The sequence below is a fragment of the Brachycentrus maculatus genome, unplaced genomic scaffold (assembly GCF_059751285.1).
Source record: "Brachycentrus maculatus isolate JH-2025_06_01 unplaced genomic scaffold, ASM5975128v1 h1tg000449l, whole genome shotgun sequence".
Taxonomy (NCBI): domain Eukaryota; kingdom Metazoa; phylum Arthropoda; class Insecta; order Trichoptera; family Brachycentridae; genus Brachycentrus; species Brachycentrus maculatus.
In genome coordinates this window covers 133746-153464 of record NW_028281196.1, presented here as the reverse complement: position 1 = coordinate 153464, position 19719 = coordinate 133746, and the positions used below count along the sequence as shown (strand labels likewise).

The window sequence follows — 19719 nt, the reverse complement described above, 5'->3', positions numbered from 1 at the left end:
CTTTTAAAAAGGATTTTAAACTTGGATGTATAATATATTGACTTGTTTTTTTGCAAAGAAAAAGTGGCCCTCCTAAACATTTTACGTTTTGTTAGTTGGTAACCTGTAAGACTACGATATACATGTATATATATATATATATATATATATATATATATATATATATATATATATATATATATATATATATATATATATAATAAAAATAATTAAACCCTTATCCGCACCCCAATGGTGCATAAGGCACTGCGTCATATAAACGCAGTGTTATCTTGATCGTTTACACTTGAAGGAAAGGTGATCAGCCCTCCGCTTCAGGAACTAGTCCAGGATAATATTGAATAAAAATGACAGTGAAAAAATCACTTCTATTTATTTTACCCCCCTTGGGAATCGAACCCGGGACCTCCAGAACGGTAGCCGAGCGTGCTGAGCATTACACTACGGAGGCGGACGAAATATAAATATATATATATATATATATATATATATATATATATATATATATATATATATATATATATATATATATATATATATATATATATATATATATATATATATATATATATATATATATATATATATATATATATATATATATATATATATATATATATATATATAAATATATATATATATATATATATATATATATATATATATATGTATATATATATATATGATCCAATTTCGAAACATTCTGCAAGAATCACTAGAATTTTCTCCAGTGACATCCATTGGTGATACGATGAAGATCGTAAGAAAGAATGTGTAGGATTATGGGACCGATTATGGGAGATACATATATATTTTTTGACATCTCATTAAAAATGAAAAAGATATAGCGACAGTCGATTTAGCGACGGTCGATTTAGCGACGGTTGATTTAGCGACGGTCGATTAAACGACGGTCGATTTATCGACAGTCGATTTATCGACGGTCGATTTAGCGATATCCATAAAAAATATTGGTAGGTACATTAACAGACGCCATGATTAGTAATTATAACGATAACTCCCTACGACCGCTCTTCTTAGGCCGCCGGCCGTCTGTGCAGCGATATATTTTTTGTCTCATATATAAACATAGATGTAAATAAACATGAAAAAAGGTTTAAAAGTATTTTTTTTATTTATCAGCATTTTGTACAAATATATTTATTTAATATAACCCTGGATTGGTATTTGTCCCACAAAACTGATTACCTTGTCACCATACATGTTATAAATGATCAGCTTAACATTGCATCCATTCGTTCCAGTGCCCTATGCACCATTGAGTGCAGATTAGAGTCTGTACTACTTCTATAAATACTAATATTTATTGAAAATTCAAACATTTATTGGCTTTAAATTACATTATTTATGAGAACATAACATATACAATGTCGGCAGACCCGTTGTCTGCAATTAAAAACACATGTGGCCACACTGTTCAAAAATTGGGGCAACCCTGCTTTACATTCTAATAATTTTTAATATGCCGACGTATTTGCACACGTACGAACAAAAAACGAGATATTAAATCGCGAATCCGAATTTTTCGTCTCGAATCACATTGGTTGCGTGAAGCGCCTGAATAGCGCCTTCCAGGCAATGCAGCGCACCGGAGCGTACAACCGTTTGCGGCGTATAGGCGCATGCAAAGCTTTTCATTACATAAGTTTACTCAAGTGTATAAGTACATATTTGTTTGGGGTTTGAAGTAATATCAATAGTGAGACTTGCTGTAAATAAACTATTCAAGAAAGGTCGAATTCGTGTTTGTATATTTTAAAGGCATTTGGATTAAAATGCCTATGAAAATGAGTAATTTTTCAATATTCTTCTTCTTCTCCGTCTTATTCCTCATTGCTGAGGGTTGTGACCCTTGCAGAAGCAATGACTCTTCTCCAGTTATCCCTTGACTGCGCTCCAACCACTGAGGTGCCTGCTGCTGCCTTAATTTGATCGGTCCATCGTGCGGGGATCTTCCTCTCCCTCTCTTTCCCTCCAGGCTACCGATCACAACTAGTCGTTCCAGGCTATCCTCGTTGCCACGCGCAACGTGTCCAAAGAACTGGAGAATCCGTCGGGTACAGATATTGGCCAGAGTCAAGCCATCCGAGCGTAGTTCCTGGCGAATGGACTCATTGGTGCGTCTAGCTGTCCATGGAATTCGGAGCATGCGCCTCCAACACCACATTTCGAAGGCATCAATTTTTCTCCTCCTATTCAATAAAATATTTATTTAATATTACCCCGGACTGGTTGGTACCCACAGCGCAGTCTTGATCACCTTATTTTTTCATAGTATAGCGATCAAAATAGTACTATTTGTAATCAGGTTGTGAAATGTGCGAAAAAATACATAAATGGCGCTAACTTTTGATCGTGTTTTAACTTACATAAGCATCTATCTCACCCTCATCCCTTATACGAGTATATAAGCGAGAGGGAGCTTTTAGTAGCACCTTGGGCGCGTCTCACTGACTTGGAAATTAAAGTTTTACCGTGAAAAACGACTTAAGTTAGCTTATAGTATCGGTTTTCTTGTAATATTTAAGTTATGGTATTAGCGATAGGCTATCTGACACCATTACGAGTTATCGCTTCGAGGAAATGGGGTTTGAATAAAGCTCCGCTTTGCGAGGCTTAAACTGAGTATAGACTTAGTGGTTATTAACTGGTGCTCCACGAGCTTGATAAAAGTGCATTTATTTATTTATTTATGGTCCACAAACGATGAAAAACATATAATAATAAAAGAAATACAGTGCAATACATTTAAAAAAAATGTTTTTCATCAATTAGATGAGAACACAACAAGCTTACAGAAACAATAAAGGTGCTGGTTAAATACATATAAAAATAATAGAAATTTGGTTGTAAAAAAGGGTAATAACAATTAAAAGTAATGAAATAAAAAAAAAACATTAGAAGTGAAAATTGCAAATCACATAATAGATACTAATCACTCATTTCACTCTCATAAATTAAAATTATTACACCTTGTTCCATATAAAGGCCAAATTATGAATTACCCAAAGTCTAATAATAATTTATTAAATAATATATTGTTTCAAAATTCTTCACCATTGCTTTCCATTTTTCCTTTGTTTTCAAACTCCGCCCCTTGACTAACCCCTTCCCCTTACTTACCCCTCTCCTTATTTATAGAACAATTTTATATTTTATATTTTAGTTATTATACAGACCTGAATGATGGAAGTTTAACTTCTGAAACATGTAGTCTATAATAAAACACAAGTGGTAAAAAACAAGTGTTTTCTTTAATCATTAGAAGTAAAAATTAAAAGTGAAATTAAACTATGCTACATAAGGTACAAAATTGAAGACTCCACCAGATTGGTCAAATCAATTTGAAATTGATTTCACAAATCTGGTAATAGACCTCTTGTGTTTCTCCGTGCCATCATTAAAAATGTCGATGGTGACATTATCAGTATTTTCTAAATTATAATACAACCTTAGCATCCTAGAAATGGAGTGATGAAAAGCTATGAAAACCAAAATTGAATGTTGGCTTATTTACTGTGCGATTTGAGTTAAAAATATAATGGCTAGATGGCAGCACCGTTGCAAAGTGAAGTTGTGTGCGCTCACCTCACTAGAGCCGTCGAAATATTTTTGATTCTATATCATCATACTTAGAACAACTGTACATATCATTGGAGCTTTGTGTAGCATTTTGTATCGACGGTGCTCAATAGCAGGTTCATTAAAAGGTTTTATGACCCTTGGCTTAGCAATTTGTATGAATAAATAAGGGTAGCTATATCAAATCGAAGGCCCCTACGTAAAGTACACTATCTGCAAATCTGTTATTTTACAGGAGAGAGATTAGAAGATTTTTCAAATAACGGTTTTATCTGAAATTCTAAACTAGTATTATACATTCAAGAACACGATAAAATAATGTATTTAATCGTTTTAAAACTTTATGCTTTGTCAAAATTAAGTAGTTAGCGTTTTAGGAGTTCAGTTCATTTCGAAAATTCAATGTAGATAGCGTCTTATATGCTTGAAAACTAGGCGTAATTTATTTTATATAATTTATTTGTTTAATGGTCAGTTAAATTATAACGGTTGAATGTTATAACGGTCAGTTGATAACATACACCAAATATCTCAAAATTGACAGAAATGTATTTAGAGCACTTTACGTAGGGCACGTCGAAATATTAGAATAAGTATTATTTTTTGACATCTCATCAAAGATGAAGAAGAATATGGAAGTTTGGGCATTTACGGGGCTTACGACCGTCATAGGCTGGTTTAAGTGATCACTTTACACACGTGTAACATTCACCAATTCTACCCATTATTGACAACCACACTACTCAAATTCTTGGAAGTTCTATATATATGAACCAATTTAGAAACTTTGTTCTTGAATCACTAGAACTTCACTAGAGACATCTATTGGTGAGATGTAAAGAAGCTTTTTTATTAAGCAGAAACTCTTATATTAGTATGTGAGATCCGAATCCTGGATTATAATCACACACATGAGAAACGCCAGAAAATACCATTTTCATTTTTATTATTAAGCTTATAATTTGACCAGATAATTTATTTACAACTTTTTGAGTGTGTCCAAATACTTGTTCACAAGTATTTGGACACACTCAAAATGTTGTAGAATAAGTATTGCTGAAATTTGTAAAAGCCGACAAGCTCAGGTGTCACGTTAAATCATTTTTGCCACAAAAAGTTTCATATTAGTACATATTTACGTATTTTTCATGTTAAGTAATTTATCCCTATCAGCGGAAGCTAAACTGGCAGTGCACAACGGAGTCCTGGTTCCAACTCTAATGTATGGAAGTGAAACATGGAGTTGGCTAAAGAAGGATGAAAGTAGACTGAATGCAGTCGAAATGCGATCTCTCAGAAGAATGTGCACAAAACGATGTATGATAGATGTGCGAATAGTGAAATAAGGAAGGAATGCAAAGCTGAGATAAGCATTATCGATAAAATTAAGAAAGGTGTGTTGAGATGGTTTGGACATGTAGAACGAATGAATGAGGAAAGAACGGTAAAACAAATTTATGAGGCGAATGTTAGTGGGAAAAGAAGAAGAGGAAGACCGAGAAAAACATGGCACGATCAGGTATGCCAAATACTTGAAAGTGGTCAGGTTAGGAGTCGTAACAATCGGCGGGTATGTATGAGGGATGCATGAACGTGGAAGAGGCGAAGAATGTTTGCAAGGACAGAGTGGTGTGGCGCTCTATTCTCTCTGCTTACCCCTGCGGGGAAGCGGCGTGATGGTTAGTTAGTTTTTTTTTAGTAATTTAACTTATCCGTAATAAAATAATCGGTTTCATTTTTAATAAAAGTTATCTTTTTATGTTTTTTGAGTCTTTAATTTTGGTGTAAAATTTTTTTATGATCAAAAGTGCTCCCTGACTTTAAAAACGTTCAGAACCACTGAACTAGTGTTATGAATAGTAACTTATACATATTTTTGAAATATTGGGCGTATGTAAATGTAGGATGTAATATGAAATCCAAGATAATATCATTTTAAAATAATTAATTTATTAGTCATTTTCATGAATTTTTTTATCATCACTATTTTTCAAGAAATATCATATTTTCACGGAATCAATTTTATATTATTTTTTGACATCTCATCAAAGATGAAGAAGAATATGGAAGTCTGGGCATTTACGGGGCTGACGACCGTCATCGGCTGGTTTAAGTGATCACTTTACACACGTGTAACATTCACCAATTCTACCCATTATTGACAACCACACTACTCAAATTCTTGGAAGTTCTTTATAAATGAACCAATTTAGAAACCTTGTTCTTGAATCACTAGAACTTCACTAGAGACATCTATTGGTTAGATGTAAAGAAGCTTTTTATCAAGCAGAAACTCTTACATTAGTATGTGAGGTCCAAATCCTGGATTATTGGATGACGGTCGTCAGCCTCGTAAATGCCCAGACTTCCATATTCTTCTTCATCTTTGATGAGATGTCAAAAAATAATATGAAAATAACTCCTGTAATTGGAGATAATCCAGATTTTGTGAACAAGTATTTGGACACACTCAAAATGTTGTGAATCAATTTTATCGATTTGTTAAAGATTGTAAAACATATTTTTAATACGCGAGAAAAATTAAAGTGTCTGAGAGTCATTGTGACTCTCTGAATAGGCTTAAAGGAAGCACAGTGTTTCCCCAAACATTGTCGGACAGGACCAGCCAAAGTTTCACATAAACCAAACAATGGGCTAGCCAAACAACATGTTTACAGCTGTCGGGGTATAGGTATTGCACATCCTTTACCTACACCGTCTCGGCTCGCGGCGCTGTCGAGGCTTTGTCTGATTCAGACAGGTTGGCATGTAGACAAGACATATGAGTGAAAAGGAATGTTGCCTTTTGAAATTGTACTTGAAATGAGCCAAGAAAGATAAAAAGTAAAAGAAAAATACTTCTTTTCTAAGAGTTAATCTAAAAGTGTACACGGCACGCACAGCTACGTTATGAAGGTCCCGGGTTCGATCCCAAAGAGGGTCAAGTGATTTTTACATTTTCACTCTAATATTGATTCAATATTACCCTGGACTGGTACCTGCAGCGGCCGGCTGATCACATTTCCTTCATGTGTTAACGATCAAGATAACATTGCGTTTATATGATGACTTGCACTATAGTTCATTGACTATTTGATATCTTACTTATCATAAACAAGTAAGATATCAAATAGTCAATGATCACGTTTTTGTAAAAAATGCACTTGATCTCTTTCTTCTGTATGACTACGATATATATATATATATATATATATATATATATATATATATATATATATATATATATATATATATATATATATATATATATATATATATATATATATATATATATATATATATATATATATATATATATATATATATATATATATATATATATATATATTGGGTTGATGCAAAAGTAATGACCGTTTTTATGATCCCAGGTAAAAAATTTTTTTTTCATAAATTATGAAAAGTATCTTATTTTTTTATGATTCCATTGTATAAAGGATGCTTTCCCTCTACTTTCTATTCAGTTTTGGCCTGGCCAGAGTACAGTAATAACCCCTTGTATTTTTTCAAAATGTCGTTCGATAAAGTGCATTTACGTCATTGTTTACTTTATGAATTCCGTAAAGACAATACCGCGAGTGTGGCAACCAAAAACATTTGTGAAGTGTATGCAGCAGATGTCATCAAAGTTCGACAGGTACGAAGATGGTTTGCAAAATTCCGATCTGGAGATTTTTCACTCATTGATAAACCACGTACCGGGCGGCCATTGAAGTCTGATGACGACGAATTAAAAGTCATAATTGACACCGATCCACGTCTAACCATCAGGGAGATTGTGTCAATGATGGGAGTCAACCAAACAATCGCATTAAGACATTTGAAGCGTATGGAAATGGTTTGGCGGTACGACGTTTGGATACCTCTTCAATTGTCGGCTGCCAATTTATTGTATCGTATTTCAACGCGCGTTGCTTTGAGTGCGAGACAAAAACATGAACCTTTTTTGCATCGTTTGGTGACGGATGATGAGAAATGGGTCGTGTGCAACAACGTGACAAGAAAAAGACATTGGACTATACCTGGACAAGCCCCATTAACAACTTCGAAGGCCGAAATCCATAGAAAAAAGTTATACTTTGTGTTTGGTGGAATAATACGGGTATTGTGTATTTTGAACTCTTGGAACACGATAAGACAAGTACAACAGAACGATATTGTCAGCAATTATCCAAATTGAACAAGGTCCTTCAAAAGGATAGACCAGAATTGGTAAACAGAAAAGGGGCAGTGTTTCATCACGACAACGCGCGACCACATGTGGCTATGATGACCCAACACAAGCTAAATGAGTTAAATTGGGATGTTATCAAGCATCTAATGTATTTTTCAGATCTTGCTCTTTCTGATTTTTATTTATTCCGATCACTGCAAAAAAAATTAAATGATGAAAAAAATTATTCAATAGAGCAGGTAAAAACATCCCTTACTTCATTTTTCGCATTAAAATCCACGGAATTTTATACTACTGGTATTAATAACTTGATAGAAAGATGGGAGAAGGTTATGAGAACTGATGGAAATTATATAATTTATTAAATAAATAATACACAAGAAAAAAAAATTAAAAAAAAATATATGTAAAAAACGGTCAAAACTTTTGCATCAACCCAATATATATATATATATATATATATATATATATATATATATATATATATATATATATATATATATATACACACATACATATGTGTATATATTTTATTTTATTTTATTTTTATTCATTTAATATATTTACATTTTTATTTATAACATAATAACATTTGAATCATTTATACATATCGCTCACTATATATAAATGCATATTTTAGAAAACTTGCCTTGTTATTTATGTACAAGGATTTATAGCATATTTAGTTTAAATCTCTAAAAATGTTATTGGATATGTATAGTTATATGTTAGAATATGCCATAAATAATAGTTGAAATTTTGTTTTTAATTTTACTGAAATATTTGTAATATTAAAGACGGATAATAAACTTAAAGACGGATAATAAATTTAGACGGATAATATACTCGTATCAGGGATGAATCGACATCGTCCGGAGATATTCTGAAACGGACGCGTCTGATGAGTTACAGGAAGAGGAAATACGTGCGCTTCAAGACACTGTCCGCTGAAATTATGACGGAAGCAATGTTTTCAGGAAACGGCGTGAAGTTTTCAGTTTTTGTGTGAATAATTATTAAAGACGATACTGTTGACTTACCAAGTTCTCGCTACAGGGGCGTGGCAGACGTATATGTACCGCTGAACGGCCAGAGCTAGGGTCAGCCATATGCTGGCAGTGTGGAACATAGCCGGGATGACCTGAAAACAGACAAAATCGTACATCAAAAACTCAAGTAAAAGACGTTTTTTTGAAATATAATACATATCGCTCACTCCTTTCAAGAACGTCATAAATAAAAAAAACATGATTTTGTGGAGAACGTTTTTAAAGTAAAAAAATATAATACAATGTATTGAAAATAAATATCAAGCCACTTATTGAACTTTTTACTGTGCAACAGATCTTTTAAGGTAAAACCTGAAGGATTTTTCTCCATTTGAAAAATATTCAGTATATTTCAAAAATAATTAAAAAATACCCTTTCTTCAAAATGCAAAAACAACATTTTCTGCCCTGTAGCGGGTAAATATTAAGTTAAAAACATGCCTCTTTTGCTGGGATATAGTACATTTTCTGGGCATTCCGAAAACATGCACAACTGAAAATTGACGATTTTTATTTATGACATTCTTGAAAGGAGTGAGCGATGTGAGATAAAAATATGATACAGGTGATATTTCAAAAAATGTATGTAAAATAACTCCTCAGCGGAGATAATCCAGATTTATGAACAGGTATTTAGACACATTCAAAATGTTGTAAATAAAAACTTAAGCTACAAAAAAATTTAAAATCATGGTTTTACGCGGTGCTCAAGTATGTGAATTAAATCTCTTTATCAAATTTCTGTATCAGATCTGGGAATGTGGTGGGACAGCTTTCAATGTATCCAGTAATTGCTGAATGATCCGACGAAGCGTCTATATTGTAATGCTGTGTCCAGGAGAGATCGATAACTGTTCCCTGATCCTGGAATCGCTCAGGAACAAGCAACACATTGTCCAGCTTACAAACAATAGAGTTTTCACTCCAAATCCCTTTACTATGTGTTTAACACGTTAAGACCAAATGAAGCTTACAAACTACCAAATATAAAAAAAAAATAGAATTTAACATAAAGTTACATCAAGTGAGAAAATACATGATATCAAAAAGGCCAGGATTGTGTACAAAGATATATTGGTGTGGCATTTTATTCGCTCTGCCTATCCCTGTAGTCAAACGGCGTGAAGATTAGTTAGTAAGTTGATAAGTTATAAATATATATATATATATATATATATATATATATATATATAAATATATATATATATATATATATATATATATATATATATATATATATATATATATATATATATATATATATATATATATATATATATATATATATATATATATATATTTATATATAATATATATATATATATATATATATATATATATATATATATATATAAATATATATATATATATATATATATATATATATATATATATATATATATATATATATATATGTATATATATATATATATATATATATATATATATATATATATATATATATATATATATATATTTTGTTATATATACGCTTGGCTACCGTTCTGGAGGTCCCGGTTTCGATTCCCAAGGAGGGTAAAAATAAATGATTTTTTTCATTGTAATATTCATTCAATATTACCATGGACTGGTACCTAAAGCGGAGGGCTGATCACCTTTCCTTAATCTGTAAAACGATCAAGATAACACTGCGTTTATAAGATACAGTGCCCTATGCACCATTGGGGTGCGGATAAAGATTTTATTATTATTATTTTATATATATATATATATATATATATATATATATATAATATATATATATATATATATATATATATATATATATATAATATATATATATATATATATATATATATATATATATATATATATATATATATATATATATATATATATATATATATATATATATATATATATATATATATATATATATATATATATATATATATATCGTGGGTGTACTAGAAAAAAAACGTTTTCTTGAAAATATGCAATTTTTAACTTAATGATGCAAATTATAATGTTTTCAATGTTCAAACTGGCAAAATATACTAAGTAGTTTTAAATGTCATATTTATTTGGTTGTTAAAGTAATTTCAACTTAAAGTCACATATCGGGTATTTAATTCAGGCTAATTGCTTAAAATAACAGGGATTATTCAAACAGGGATTTTAGAGTTAAGGTTTTTTGAAAAATGAGTAATACAATACTTGTACTGTTACAATTACGAATAATAAAAAAAAAAGTAAAATGTATGTAGCGTCATTTTCGTAAAATACTATCTCAAGGGCGCTTATAAAGAATTGAATGATAATATGATTCAAACCCTTGAATATGAACCAATTTAGAAACCTTGTTCATGAATCACTAAACTTCACTAGAGACATCTATTGGTGAGATGTAAAGAAGCTTTTTATTAAGCAGAAACTCTTATATTCTGAGGATCGATATCGACCCCACATACTAATATAAGAGTTTCTGCTTAGTAAAAAGCTTCTTTACATCTCACCAATAGATGTCTCTAGTGAAGTTTTAGTGATTCATGAACAAGGTTTCTAAATTGGTTCATATATATAGAACATCCAAGAATTTGAGTAGTGTGGTTGTCAATAATGGGTAGAATTGGTGAATGTTACACGTGTGTAAAGTGATCACTCAAACCAGCCTATGACGGTCGTAAGCCCCGTAAATGCCCAGACTTCCATATTCTTCTTCATCTTTGATGAGATGTCAAAAAATAATATGAAAATAACTCCTGTAATTGGAGATAATCCAGATTTTGTGAACAAGTATTTGGACACACTCAAAATGTTGTAATTAAATATAAGTTACCGGGTGCGAAAAGGTTAGCTATCCGATTTCTCCGGTCGGGTTGACTCAAATTCGCACTAAAGCGCATTAATAAGGGTCATTCACAAAGTGGGCTTAGCGAAAGGGTCAATATTGGGGCTCTGGACGCGGCGCGCGGAGAGACTTCATCTGGATTAACGGACGATTTCACCAAAAGTAAAATTAGATTAACCCTCGACAGGGTGACAAGTAACCCCAATATCAATTTAGTTTTTATATATTATATCTTATACATATATAGAAAAACCACACTACTGAAGAATTTGATATTATTTTTTGAATTTGAAAATGTAAATGCCCAGACTTCCATATTCTTCTTCATCTTTGATGAGATGTCAAAAAATAATATGAAAATAACTCCTGTAATTGGAGATAATCCAGATTTTGTGAACAAGTATTTGGACACACTCAAAATGTTGTAGAAGAATTTGAGTAGTGTGGTTGTCAATAATCGATAGAATTGGTGATTGTTACACGTGTGTAAAGTGATCACTAAACCAGCCTTTGACGGTCGTTAACCCCGTAAATGCTAAGACTTCCATATTCTTCTTCGTCTATACTGAGATGTCAAAAAAATAACATGGAAAATAACACATATAATTGGTGATTATCCAGATTTGTGAACAAGTATTTGGACACGCCGAGAGCTTTTTTCTTCCATCTACTTAGGGGGTCTTTCACGGTAATAAGAATAACAAAATTATTTCCATACAATGCCTTTTCAATCAAGCCACCCTCTTCATCCCTTATATGAGACCGAGCTGGTCGTACAAAAGAACATGATTTCGATACCGCCCCGTGGCCGTAATGAGGCTCCATCCTTCGTAATGATAGGGTGTTTCCGCCGAAATAAGGCTGTAACGACGCCATTATGAGAGCGTCCGGACGCCATAAGTCGTCTAAATATAGACGCATGTAAATACAAAGCCGATGGAACAAATAACAAGTAATAATTTGAACTACTAGTATTTTTTTTGTATATCAAAAGCATTGATAACTTCGAGTCCACTTTTGAAAATATTCCCATTGTGATTCATTTGTCGTATTTCCCTCTTTCAAAATTTAATTAAATTATTATACAAATGTCAAATCGTATCAATTTTATTTTAAATTTTAAAAAATAAATGCCATAATTTCATTTTAATTTTAATTGTCTGATGATGAAATGATTTTCCGAAACCGATAGTCACAAATAAGTGTTTAAAAAATGTGGTATTACACAAAGTAAACAATGGATGGTAAAGAGAGTGTTTTACTAGTATTTTTTATAAAAAACGATAGCGAACCGATAGAACAACTTCGAAGTGATAATTTGAACTATATATTTTTTTAATAAAAACGATACGGAGCCATGTATAAAGTGATCACTTAAACCGGCCTATGATATGTTCGCCTCCGTAGTGTAATGGTCAGCATGCTCGCCTACCGTTCTGAAGGTCCCTGGTTCGATTCCCAGGGGGGTTTAATAAATATAAGTGATTTTTTGACTCTAATATTTATTCAAGATTACACTGGACTGGTACCTGAAGTGGAGGGCTGATCACCTTTCCTTCATGTGTAATCGATCGAGATAACACTGCGTTTATATGAAGCAGTGCCTTATGCACCATTGGGGTGCGGTAAGGGATTATTATGATAGGTTGTAAGCCCTGTTAAGGTTGTAATACACAGACGTTCACATTCTTCTTTATTTTTCCCGAGAAACCCAGATTTGTGTAAAAGGATTTTTTAATTAAAAGAAATCTTACGAATAGTTTTGGAAGCTACAGATGCGTCCTTCTACATATGTTTTCTCGTAAATAAAGCATGTATAGCTTTTGAAACTAGTATAATACTCGCGTGGTAAAAAAACAAATGTTTTATTTATAATTTAACTCTTCATTGGTCTCATACAAGGATTTTGTAGTATAATTTATATTTAAAGAAGTAGTCATCAATAAACTCAAGTGGTAAAAAAAACAAGTGTTTCCTTCATCATTTTTACATGTCTTACCACAAATTAAATGCCGAAACAATAAACAAAATATATTTAAAGAACTAACTTTGTTTTAAAATCACTAAAAACATTTTAGTAAAGCTGAATTTTAATAAAAAATGTAAAGTGATTTTAAAACAAGGTTCCATTTTAATTTAATTTTATAATATTTTTATATTTAATTCATCATTTCATTCCACAAACTCGATACCAGATCAATAAACTCAGTACGGTAGGTAAGTTCAAATCGAATTAAGACCGTCTGGAGGGGTTGGAAGTTATTAATACGCCTTGAACTGTGTCTGTTGCAATAAACCACCCCTGCTCCGACGCTATGGACGCCATCATTCCACCGGCGTCGCTACCTCGTTATAGGGGCGAGTGAGAACAAATTGATGACTTGGCCTGAGATACGATTCGATGACGTCCAATTTATGGATTCAAGGCAAGGCGAACTGTTGTTTCTTCTCCCCCAAGTGGTGAATAGGGCACCTAATTGAATGATTGCTGTAAACATACATATAAACCGATTGAATATATTCAACGATTGAATCAAACATACATATAGACATATTAAACTGATCGTCATTTTATGAAGGCCTTATATTTGTCAAAAAAAAAGTTTATGACGTCCAATTTACTTTAACACTCTCCTTATCATTCGTCGTTCACTTTGTGTAATACCACTTCAAAAATACAATTCGTGACTACCGGTTTTGGAATGATCATTTCATCATTAGGTTATTAAAATAAAATTATTATAGTCTGATATTTGTAAAAAATTTAATCATTGAAAGACAAAAAGAACACATACAAATCATTGAAAATATTCCCATTGTGATGATGATATATCGCTCACTCCTTTTAGGAACGTCATAAATCAAAAAACTTGATTTCTCAGGAGAACGTTATTAAAGTTTAAAAATATAATACAATGTGTTAAAAATAAATATTAAGCCACTTATTGAACTTTTTACTGTGCAACAGATCTTTTTAGGTAAAACCTGAACGTTTTTTTCCCATTTGAAAAATATTAAGTATATTAAAAAAAATAATTAAATCATACCTTTTCTTCAAAATGCAAAAACAACACTTTCTGCCCTGTAGTGGGTAAATATTAAGTTAAAAATATGCCTCTTTTGCTGGGATATAGTACATTTTCTGGGCATTCCGAAAACATGCACAACTAAAAATTGACGAGTTTTGATTTATGACGTCTTTGAAAGGAGTGAGCGATATGTTTATACAAATATATGTATATATATATGTACATGTATATATATATATATATATATATATATATATATATATATATATATATATATATATATATATATATATATATATATATATATATATATATATATATATATATATATATATATATATATATATATATATATATATATATATATATATATATATATATATATATATATATATACATATATATAAACCATATATTTATAATCATCTATGGAATACGATGTGAATATGGAAGCAAAAACTAGTTGCATCGACGTCACACATTGTCTGCACTCTGTCACACCGCTTGACATTTAATACCTCAACGGACAAGCTCGTGACAGCCAATATAGAGTCTCCAGCCGTGGGATGTCATTATGACGTAGGCTCTCAGAAAATGCACAAGCATAGCTAACATTCAGAATGGTAAAGTTCCAACTCTCATTCTGTGAAATGAGACAATAGCCTTAAGTATTGTGTATGTACCATATATCAGTAGTGTTAAGGCAAAGGGATATATCTGTCTCAGACCAAATTTTACAGGAGACCAAAAACAAATTTGTGAAATTAAATAACTCATTCGTTTTATGTTTTATTTTTATTTTTACATGTACATATCGCTCACTCCTTTCAACAACGTCATAAATCAAAAAACTTGATTTTTCAGGAGATCGTTTTTAAAGTTTTAAAACATAATAAAATGTATTAAAAATAAATATTAAGCCACTTTTTGAACTTTTTACTGTTCAACAGATCTTTTTAGGTAAAACCTGAAGGTTTGTTTCCCATTTAAAAATTATATATAGTATATTTAAATAAAATAATAAAACAATACCTTTTCTTCAAAATGCAAAAACAACCCTTTCTGCCCTGTAGCGGGTAAATATTACGTTTAAAATATGCCACTTTTGCTGTGATAAAGTACATTTTTTGGGCATTCTGAAAACATGCACATCTGAAAATTTACAATTTTTGATATATGACGTTGTTGAAAGGAGTGAGCGATATGTGAGTACTACCAGAAAAAATAGAAATAACGAAAGTCGTAAAAATAATTAATGTCGACTTTCCATAATGTAAAGGAGTTTCCTTAAAATAAGGAATTTGCATAGTACAATTTCTAAAGCACTAGTTTATCTCAATTCCCTTTTAAACCTATTATTTTCCATGTTTTTAAGAATTCCTTTATATTACATTAATTCACCAATTTGATTTGACTTACAAAGACATTTTTAACCCTCGATAACTGGCTTGCTATCCAACTAACTAACCAGCACGGTTCTTTCCTCGCAGAGCTGATACTTTTAAGCCATTTATTTTAATAGAAACTAACTTACTTCTCCACAAAAATAACAAACAAACTAACTTACTAGCACCATATCCCCAAAGGGGTAGGCAGAGAGACTTGAACTCCACACCTATCTGTCTTTGAAAACTATTTACAACGTGTATTCATACATACCCGCCGATTATTTCGACTCTTGAATAAACTACTTCACAGTATTTGAAATAACCAATCAAACCAAGCTTACATCAATCTTCCTCTGCTTCTATTTTCAACTTCATTCGCCTCTTAAATTTGTTTTACCGTTTATTCTTCACACATTAGTTTCACATGTCCAAACCATCTAAGCACACTTTTCATAACTTGCATTCCTTCATATTTAACGATTTGTACATTTAACATACATCGTTTTGCCGTACACACGTCTAAAAGATTGCATTACGACTGCATGCAGTCTACTTTTAACTAACTTCAGACAACTTCATATTTTACTTACAGTACAGGTACCATAGCGTAGTTGGGTAGATGCTTGACTGCGAAACTGGCGTCGCGGGTTCGATTCAAGTGCAATATAAATTCAAGAAAAAATATTTTCAAGAAAAAGTGTTTGTTAAATATTTTTCCTTTTGCCCTTCCTATCCTGCAGACAAGCATTTTAAAAGTAGCGACTTTGTGGGTTAGTCCTTAAAAAAACTAATGACCATGATCCCACTAATAAAAAATAAAAAAAATGAATAAATAAATAAATAAATAAAAATAAGTAACAGCTCTTACCTGCTCTTTAACTTTCAAACTTTCAAACCTCCCAAAACACAACTATTTAAAAAAAATAGATTTAGCTTCACAAACGGTATTTTGAAAATTATGCGGAATACATAAAAACACTTGACACAATAGATTTTTAGAAATTGTGGTTTTTACTATTATTTTTTGACATCTCATCAAAGATGAAGAAGAATATGGAAGTCTGGGCATTTACGGGGCTGACGACCGTCATAGGCTGGTTTATGTAATCACTTTACACACGTGTAACATTCACCAATTCTACCCATTATTGACAACCACACTACTCAAATTCTTGGAAGTTCTGTATATATGAACCAATTTAGAAACCTTGTTCTTGAATCACTAGAACTTCACTAGAGGCATCTATTGGTGAGATGTAAAGAAGCTTTTTATTAAGCAGAAACTCTTATATTAGTATGTGAGGTCCGAATCCTGGATTATAATATAAACACACACATGAGAAACGCCAGAAAATACCATTTTCATTTTTATTATTTAAGCTTATGACCTCACAAACTAATAAAAGAGTTTCTGCTTAGTAAAAAGCTTCTTTACATCTCACCAATAGATGCCTCTAGTGAAGTTCTAGTGATTCAAGAACAAGGTTTCTAAATTGGTTCATATATACAGAACTTCCAAGAATTTGAGTAGTGTGGTTGTCAATAATGGGTAGAATTGGTGAATGTTACACGTGTGTAAAATGATCACTCAAACCAGCCTATGACGGTCGTCAGCCCCGTAAATGCCCAGACTTCCATATTCTTTTCATCTTTGATGAGATGTCAAAAAATAATATGAAAATAACTCCTGTAATTGGAGATAATCCAGATTTTGCGAACAAGTATTTGGACACACTCAAAATGTTGTTATTTACTGAGTAAAATTTAAACTTAAATTCATTTTTCTTTCGGCGTGAAAGTAAGTAACTTTCATAGCAAGGCGCCAGAGATCTAGGGTTAAAAGTACTTTCGTAAATTTTCTAAATAGACCCATTCGAGATGTTCATTGTGTTGTTTTAACATTATAAACTGCTTCCAGCTAACTGTTCCTCCAAACAAGGGTAGGGGCTAAACGCTTTTATTTTCGAATTGGCTACATTATACTCGGAAAAAAATGAGAAAATGTCTGTCGAAATTTGTGTAACAGCTGTTGTATTCATTAAATTTCTACGCTTAATATAAAACTGTAATTTTGATTATTAAAAATATTTAAATTTTAATACGACTGATTTTCTGGGAATGTTGCCATCTTTCGATTCGATCGTATTCATTTATTAAAATATGAAATACTTTGCTTATATTAAATCCATTCTCGTATAAATTAAGACACGCTTGAATATACCTTTTTTTTACAACATTGTAAGTGTGTAAAAATACTTGTTCAACAAATCGCTCACTCCTTTCAAGAACGTCATAAATCAAAAAACTTGATTTTTCAGGAGAACGTTTTTAAGGTTTAAAAATATAATACAATGAATTAAAAATAAACATCAAGCCACTTATTGAACTTTTTACTGTACACAGATCTTTTTAGGTAAAACCTGATGGTTTTTTCTCCATTTGAAAAATATTTAGTATATTTAAAAAAATAATTAAACAATACCTTTTCTTCAAAATGCAAAACCAACACTTTCTGCCCTGTAGCGGGTAAATATTAAGTTAAAAATATGCCGCTTTTGCTAGGATATAGTACATTTTCTGGACATTCTGAAAACATGCACAACTGAAAATTGTCGATTTTTGATTTATGACGTTCTTGAAAGGAGTGAGCGAAATATGGATTCTCTCCATTTTGAAGTTATTATGAAATTTTGTCATCTCAATATAAGAGGTATTTATAGGGCTTATAACCTGTCATGATTTGTTTAATTTAACTAATATTTTAAACAGTTAACACTAATAATAATAATAAACAAAACCCTCATCCGCACCCCGATGGTGCATAGGGCACTGTGTCATATAAACGCAGTGTTATCTTGATCGTTTATACATGAAGGAAAGGTGATCAGCCCTCCGCTTCAGGTACCAGTCCATGGTAATTTTGAATAAATATTACAGTGAAAAAATCACTTATATTTATTTTACCCCCCCTAGGAATCGAACCCGGGACCTCCTAGCCGAGCGTGCTGACCATTACACTACGGAGGCGGACAAATATTTTACTTATATAAAATCCATTTTGTAAGAGTTAATATATACTTAAATATCCATAAATAAATGTAGAATTCAACAAAATAAACCTTGTTTAATTTTGAATGTATTACCCAACAATTCAATATGGAATTCTACCAACTGTCTGCAGTTACAAAAATAATATAAAATTCATTCTCGTATAAACGAAGAGACGCTTGAAAAAATGGTTTCAATTTTTTTATTTAACTTTTTTTTACGACATTGTTAGTGTGTAAAAATACTTGTTTACAAATTTTAAATTTCTCCACTTTAAAGTTATTTTAAAATTTTGACATCTCAGTATAGATAAAGAAAAATAAGTCTAGGTATTTACAGGGCTTATGACCAGTCACGATTTGTTTAATTTAACTAATATTTTAAACAGTAAATACTATTTAACAATATTCACAATATTTCGAGTGTGTCCAAATTTATGTTCACAAATTTGAGTTTCGTATCGTTTACATATTTTTGAATCATAAGAAATTTGGGTGATTTATTAACGAGAAAGTGTAAAAAACGGTTTAACGATGATTAATGTAACCATACACATCGCACTGCATGGCCAACTACACGGTAGACGACTCCCGGGCAC

The 19719-nt window shown here is 31.5% G+C and overlaps 1 protein-coding gene across 1 annotated transcript in view; it reads right to left on the bottom strand.

Moving 5' to 3' along the window:
* LOC148302472 (sex peptide receptor-like) overlaps window positions 1-19719 on the bottom strand; it is a 190574-nt gene that overhangs the window by 46712 nt on the left and 124143 nt on the right. Inside the window, exon 2 of the mRNA XM_088271561.1 lies at window positions 8836-8936. Within this exon, the coding sequence (XP_088127687.1) occupies window positions 8836-8936 (101 nt within the window). The remainder of the gene's footprint in view (window positions 1-8835; window positions 8937-19719) is intronic.